This window comes from Microcebus murinus, chromosome 1 (assembly GCF_040939455.1).
Source record: "Microcebus murinus isolate Inina chromosome 1, M.murinus_Inina_mat1.0, whole genome shotgun sequence".
NCBI lineage: Eukaryota > Metazoa > Chordata > Mammalia > Primates > Cheirogaleidae > Microcebus > Microcebus murinus.
In genome coordinates, this window is record NC_134104.1 from 100,945,744 (window position 1) to 100,953,744 (window position 8,001).

Genomic DNA, 8,001 nt, shown 5'->3' on the forward strand with positions numbered 1-8,001 from the left:
AAACAGTGAATTAATAAGCAAGTATATGTATCAAATGATGGTAAGTGCTACGAAAAAATAATGTATGGAAAAGAGAATGCAAGGTGTTGATAGAATTGCTATTTACATAGTCTGAAGTAAGGCTAATTTGAGCAGAGGTGACATTGAGGCAGAGGCCAAAGGCAAGTGAGAGTGAGCCCTACTCCTATAAGGGAGGAGTATATCAGGCAGAGAGAACTGGGGCAGCAATGTGGCTGAAGGGTGGGAGAAACAGCAGTGAGGCCAGTGTGGCTGGGACAGAGTGAGCAAGGGGAATGTGCCAGGAGACGAGATCAAGTAGAGGGCAAGTGGAGAGGATCAGTTCACCTAAGGCATGGCAAGCCATGAGAAGGGTCTTATCTTTCTCTCTTACCTACCGTAGCAGAGGAGTGGCATGATCTGACTTACAATAGGATCATTCTTGTGGCTATGTTGAGAACCGACCACAGAGAGACAAGGGAATAAGCAGGAAGATCAGTAAAATATTGCTATAATCTAGGCCAGGCCTGGGTTGGTGGCTTGGACCAGGGCGGTAGCAATGGGGATGGCGAGAAGCGTCTGGATTCTGATAGACTGATGACAGTGTTTGCTCATGGGTTGGATGTGGATATCTGAGAATGAGAAGACATAAAGATGGTTCTTAGGATTTTGGCCTGAGTAACTGGAAGGATAGTTTTCATTATTGATTGAAGAAGACTACAGCAGGAACAGATTTGAGAGAAAATTATCTGGATTTGGGGCATGCTAGTCATCTGGACATGAGAGTCTGAAGTTAAGGGGAGAAGTCTGGGCTGGAGTTATCACTATATAGCTGGTATTTAAAGCCACAAGACTGGATAAGATCACAGGTAATGAGTGTAGACAAAGAAAATAAGTTATGTAAGGACTGAATCCCGGAACACTTCTAACTGTAGAAGATGGAGATATGGAAAAATAAAGTGTTTCAAGGATAAGGATTGGCTAACAGTATCAAATGCTGCTGGAAGTCCAAGTAAGATGAGGACTGAGAATTGACCATTTCAATTTAGCAAACGGCAGTCAATGGAGAGCCTATTAAGAGCTATCTCACTGGTACAGTGAGGGCAAAAGCCTTCAGGAGAGAATGGGAGGAGAGGAAGTGGACATTCCATCTCTTTCAATAAACTTAGCTACAAAGGGGAGTAAAAGAAAACAAGGGGACTGTAGCTGTAGAATGGGTGAGCTTAGGGTTCAAAGAGGGTTTTTTCCTGTTGTATTTTTAAGTTGGATGCATGTTTATATGTTAATAAGAATCCAGCAGAGAGGATCAAAGTAGGAATTACAAGGAAGGGAGAAAAAGTTGTTGGAGTTAATATCTTTCAGTAGGCAAGAGAGAATATGATCAATGCAGATGATTTTAGGAACATAGAGAATTCACCTGAAGGGAAAGCGGAGAACAGAGGCCGACAAGCAGGTAGGAGTAGATATCAGGGTGGGAGCTTGTGGGAGGTCCATTCTAACTGCTTCTGTCTTCTTAGTGAAAGGGGCCAAGCCATCAGCTGAGAGAGAGGACAAGAAAGGAGGTGCTCGGATATAGGTTTGGGGGGGCACCATGGGGCACTCACTGCAGGCCTCTTGAAGGTTTGTGATGTGAATTCAGAGCAATCATTCTCAGTTGTGTGGGCATGAAATAGACACATACTGGATTTAGCCAGGGTGGGAGTTTCTGTCAGGCAAGTATGATGTGTGGAGAGAGGGGAGTTTTCAGAGTAAACAAAATCAAGTTCTCTGAGAGGCAAGCTGAACCAATCAAACTACAAATTTTAAAAAATTATTTTCTTCATGGATTATTTTCACCCATGGATGGATATCAGTATCTTCTGAGTATGGGATTTACCCAGCATTAAGTCAGCATTTTTAATGCCAATAATAGTTTGGTGTGCCTTCAAAAGGCCACTGGTAAAACAGACTTCAACTAGAAACCTTTTTTCTTTACTTATAAAATGAACATATTTCTTTCCCTTTATAGAATGCTTTTTAATAGAAATCATCATCTAATTGATTGCTGCTATATAAAAAGTCAGGATACAACAGAGTTCTTTTGCTAGATAAAAGTTTCTTTCTCTTTTTCTAACAGTCCCTCTTATCTACCAAGATGACCATATCCTCAACAAGAGGCTTTTACCTTACTTGAGAAGTTTGGGGGGAGAGGTTTGTTTAAAGTGTGGAAAATAGTGTCAAGATAATTTAGAACTAATTGTAATGAATGTGAGAGGAAAACTCAATAGGACTAGAGCAACACGCTGAAATAACAGAAAAAAATTAAGATTTTTTTTTATGGCCTCTGTTGCCCAGGTTGGGTGCAATGGTGCCTAACAGCTCACTGCAGCCTCAAAAATCCTGGGCTCAAGCCACCCTCCCACCTCAGCCTCCTGAGTAGCTATCTGGGACTACAGGCACATGCCACCATACAGCAGGCTAATTTTTATTTACGTATTTTTAGAGATGGGGTCTTGCCCAGGCTTGTATCCAACTCCTGGCCTCAAGTGATCCTCCTGCCTCAGCCTCCCGAGTAACAAACCACACCCAGCAGGATTGTTTTCCTTTCTCTTGCAGCTGTATATGACACATTTTTAATATTAGGGTATAAAAACAGCAGCCACATTTCTCTCTTGTTCTAGACAGTCTTTGATGTCAATCATTTGTCCATTAATATTCCTCAACTAACCTGCAAGTTGGAAAATGGGGACATACATGTTAAAAATATGTTTTTAGACAGTTAAAAAAAATAAAAATGCAGAGGGAGAATGGTCATTGAGTAAAAGTTTTAGTTTTTTTTTTACTCTGTGGTGTTTGGGTTTTAGATAAATAATAATTGAATATGAAAATGATTTGCTGGGCCACCCAGGGCAAATCGCTGGACTCTTAGGGCCTATTAAACAAGACTAACAAACTGATTGAAGTCCTTGAAACTAACATAAATTTAAATTACTGGAGCAATTGGGAATTTGGTTTCTAGGTTGATACACATTTCAGCTTAGAGTTTTCTTAAAGAAAAGCATGTAAATATTCATGCAGATTTTCAATTCTACTATTCAGTGGCCACTAAGGATTCCCCTAATCGTCTGCAAAAGCAACAAAGCAACAAACAATGATTTTTAAAAAGTCACTAAGACTAGAAATTCTAAGTACTGTTCTGGAAGACTAGTAACAGAGCAACAGGGCTCATAAAACTAAGACAGCGCAAGGGCAGGAAGTGATTGGAGGTGCTCTGTGGCAGAAGGTAGCTCAGAAAAGTATGAAGACTATAATTTTTCCAAAACCTTTGAGGGGGAATTACTATCTTTACACTCAGGGTTAAACTTACCTTTTAATGCAATTGTGTAAGGAAGTACAAGTTTATAAACTCACAGCTCCATATGAGCAAGGCCTGAGATAAGAGTGGACAAAGGAAAAAAAGGACTAAAATACACATATAAAATAAGACCCATCTTACTGGCATAATTATTTCTTTAGAACTAAAGAATAGATGTCATTCCCAATACCATGAGCACTATGCCAAGGACAAGAGAGATATGTTGGCTAGGAAATAAGAAATGGATGACTTTCCCTACACCTTTAGCCTTTCATATGAATTGAGAAAAGTAAAACTGAGTATTGTTCCAACTCTTATCAGTACCAGGTTTTTGTAAGCACTCCAAATATCTAGCTTGCAGTGTGTCACCATCTATCAGCTCATCTTTACCCTAACTAGAAGTCTCCTTTAGCCAAAGGTATAACACATTATAGAAACCATCTCATCTACCCTGTCATGCTATGAAATCTATTTTTGGTAGCTTATATTAGTAACACAAGCCTACTTACTCTACTAAAACCACAACGGTTCTGTTAGGGATCATTCTCTTTTTTGGGTGATGTGGAGAGGTGTGAAGTAAGGTGGGTCATGAATATGTTTAAGGGAACAAACAAAACATTTCCAGGCCAGGCGCAGTGGCTCACGCCTATAATCCTAGCACTCTGGGGAGCTGAGGTGAGTGGTCAGGTGTTTGAGACCAATCTGAGCAAGAGCGAGACCCCATCCCTACTAAAAATAGAAAAAAATTAGCCAGGCATGGTTGTGTGTCTATAGTCCCAGCTACCTTGAGGCAGGAGGATCATTTGAGCCCAGGAGTTTGAGGTTGCTGTGAGTTAGGCTGATGCCATGGCACTCTAGTCCATATGACAGAGCAAGACTCTATCTCAAAAAAATCCACTTCTAGTCTGTTTCCAGGAAGATTGAAATGCTGAGATACCAGAAAATGTAACACTATATCATCATCTGTTTAGACTATAAGGATTTGACATTCATGATGATTTGAACAGAAGCCAAAAAGATTATTTCTGAATATTAAAAATAATGACTTCATGGCAGAGCTTGACTTGGTTGCGGGCAGTCCAATCCTGGAATATTTTGCCAGGCTGGGATGTGCAAGGTCCTCTTCTGCAGTTCTTTAATAAGCTGTTGTTTTTTGGTTTGGTTTAAGGGTGCTTCCTCTAAGAGGAGAAAGAATCTATAAAAACAGAAATGTAAGGGTGTGTTTTAATAACTTAAATGAGGAAGTTCTTAATCAAATGATAGAGTTTCCAAGTATTATCATGATTCAAATTTTTGTATTCAAAAAATGAGTTAACACTGTATTTTTAGCAAAAATAGTTTGTCAAGTGGAGTTGGAGTCATCTCATCATTTGTTTTAAGTTCTGCCTCTTTTTTTGACTCAAATCTGGAGACTGCCATTATTTCCTTAAGAAATGCTGTCTTCAAAAACAGAGTAAGAAGGCATTGTTGGTTTTTTTTTTTTTAATTTAAGTTTAAAAGTAAAACCAAGTTTTAAATTATAAAATACATGGTAATCAGTCAGGCTTTGAGAAATAGTGCAGATAGGCCACTCCTATAATCCTAGCACTTTGGGAGGCAAAGGCAGAAAGATTGCTTGAGGCTAGGAGTTTGAAAAATAGTGCAGATAGTACAGAAGTCTGAGATAATAATCACAGGACTAAGCAGCCAGCTGGTATGGAACAAACATCTTGGGATAGATTACCATTTCTTTCCAAGATAAAGATAGTCACCAAATGACGATCAAACAAAGCTAAATACACTCCCCAAACCAACAATGCCAGACTGATCATTGGAACCTTCAGTAACTAGTCTCTTAAGAGACACTGAATTTTCTCTCAAGAATGCTCTCACTTTGCAGCTTATACCTCGGACATTTGCTTTGAGCATTCATGGGTATACTACGAGGCAGGAGGGAAACCTACCCAATCATGCAAAGAAGATATAATAGAAAAAGCAGTCAATTTCTGACTTATCTAGGCCCTTTCTTGTATGTTCTCCCTTCAGGATCCTAATCACCTAATGGAAATTTCATGGCTTGTAAAAAATCTCCATCTATATCAAGTACTTTTTTTTGGCCTGTTCATATTCCTTAGTAGTCTTAATAAAAACCTGATAGGAGAAAACTAAAATCATAATCCAAATTGAGGCTTTTGAAAAAATTTCCCCTCTTCCAGTAAACAGATACATACTTACAAAAAAAAAAAAAAAAAAAGAAATGTCAAAAAGAAAATAGGAAATTGGTTTAGTCACTACTAAAATTTATAGAAATCAAATGAATAAAAGAGGTGAAGATGACTGCCTACCAAAATATATACAATGTACTGGTTTTAGCAACAGTCTGGCACAGCTTCATATAGTATATAAGTAAGAATGTAGGTGTCGGAGTCAACAGATCTGGGTGTGAATTCCTATTTGTTACAAGCTGTAACCTCAAGTTACCTCTACTGTAAAACCAGAATTATACTACATACTATTCTAAGATAGTCAGAATTACATGAGAATATGTATAAAGTGCCTAACAGAACCTGGCCAGTGGTAGGTATTGTAGACATACTGGTTGCCCTTCCCCTTTTCTTATTGCCTGGTATTAATATATAAGGGCTATCATATCAGCTTAAGGTACATGTATAGTATCTAGATCCCTAAGGCTGTTAAAAGATTCTACCTATCCCCACAGACTTTGGCCTCCATCAAAAACTGTAAATATTAAAGAGAAAAAGTGATAGACATTCAACCAGACTTTCATATAACTCAGTGACAAGACAAAAATAAGGATCCATTACTTCTATATCTTGATGCAGAATACTACCAAAGAAAGTGAGGCTGAAATCTAAAAGGCAGCAAGAGTCAAGGTATCCATCTGAAACAAGAATGTATATGACATAAGCCTTCCAATATAATAAGCTACTATTAACTCACTGTATATATTATACATTTTTCTTCCTCCAGAAAACTGATGATGAAATTGATTTTGATTATACCGTTCTACTTCATGAATTCTCAACACAGGTAAAATACAATTAATTGTACTTAGAATTTTTTTTACCAGAAGTTTTTGCAGATTATAATATTTTATAACTCTTATTTCCTAGGAAATAATTCCTTGTCGTATTCACTTGGTCTGGTACCCTGGCAAACCACTTAAAGTGAAGTACCACTGTCAAGAGCTACAGACACCAGAAGAAGCCTCTGGAACTGAAGCAGGATAGGCTGTGGCACCTACAGAGCTTAATCATTTCTAAAAAGAAAAAGTGATCTGCTTATACTAAATTCTAAACAAAATCACTGTGCTAGACTAAATCATTATTTTACTAAAACAGCTAAGTTATAGGCATTCTAATAACTTGGGAAAGCCTATGACAAGTAAATACTACAAAATTAAAAGATGTTGGGTTTTTTGTTTGTTTTACAGTTAGTCTGCTTTAGTTTTTAACTGTGGGAGCACATGCATACCAAGCTCTGCTCAGTACTAAACAGTCACCAGCAGTTTCCCCAAGGTTTCAGCCCTAAAATGTAAAATCCAGTCAATTAGCAATGCTTTAACTGGGTCAATAAGTATTTAAAAAAACAGCAAAAAATGATGGTCTCATCTTTAAACGTATATTTCTCATATTTTGAACATATTGTGGTTATTTTATGTTGCTAAATTGCTTCTACTGAGTATGTAAACAAAGATAATATATTTCCAATGAAAGTAAATTGTAGGAAAAATATTAACTATGTAAAAGAATTTTGCTATATTCTATGATTTCAAGCAAGTATTCCTTTTTAAGTTGATGTCTTTTAAATAAATGCTTACATTTCTAAATAATAAAATGTGTTAAACATGTTTGTAGAAATCTGTATACATGGGAAAAATTTGTGGTGCTAAACTGGAATTAAATGAAATTTTAATACTGTTTAATTCAAAAATTTTACAATAGAGCATATCTCACTAGATAAAGCTGCCCGCAAACACATGTTAAAAGGAACACTGATGTAACTGAAAGTATATTAAGTATTTACAATTTTCATTTATAAGGACAATTTGGACCCAGTGTTGGCCTAAGTAATTTATAAAAGCAAACACAGTATGTGCCATAACCAAATTCAGTGGAGTACCTCAAGGCAGGAAAAACTGATCCAGGAAATGTTGCCATCATCTGCCTCTCAAAATTAGTATCACTTAATGGAATACTTGTATCAGAGTCTAAAAACCTTTAGCCAAGTTCCATGACCAGTAATTGATTAGGAAGCATCAGCCTTAAAATATATAAAAATATTACTTTTAAGCCTGTACTAATAGATAATTAGAAAAGTTTATACTAAAGAGAAAAATTTTAAAAGCATGGATTCATACAAAATAAAAATAAGCAGCTCTAGTTATATATTTTTCTATTTAAAACGCTACCCTTTGCATTTATCTTCTCAACATCCACTTGATTTAAAGAGTTGTCTGTATTCTGAAGCAATGCAAATAATCATTTAAAGGAAACAATCTACAATGATTAAATCACGCCAGAATTAAGCAGTGCGCTCCTCTAACTGAAGTTCCCTAAGTGATCTTCCAAAAAAGGGCCTAAGAGCAGTATAATAGCATATTCAATGTCCTGTGATCTTTAATCAATCTTTTCATATCACATTAAGGATTAAAAAGGAGGCTTTACTTG

At 36.9% G+C, this 8,001-nt stretch overlaps 1 protein-coding gene across 1 annotated transcript in view; it reads left to right on the forward strand.

Annotated features, from left to right (window-relative positions):
* Positions 1–7,191, forward strand: part of RARRES1 (retinoic acid receptor responder 1) — a 30,297-nt gene extending 23,106 nt beyond the window's left edge. Inside the window, exons 5-6 of the mRNA XM_076004325.1 lie at positions 6,302–6,361; positions 6,445–7,191. Coding sequence (XP_075860440.1) covers positions 6,302–6,361; positions 6,445–6,561 — 177 coding nt within the window. The 3' untranslated portion in view covers positions 6,562–7,191. The remainder of the gene's footprint in view (positions 1–6,301; positions 6,362–6,444) is intronic.
* Positions 7,192–8,001: the final 810 nt, after the last annotated feature.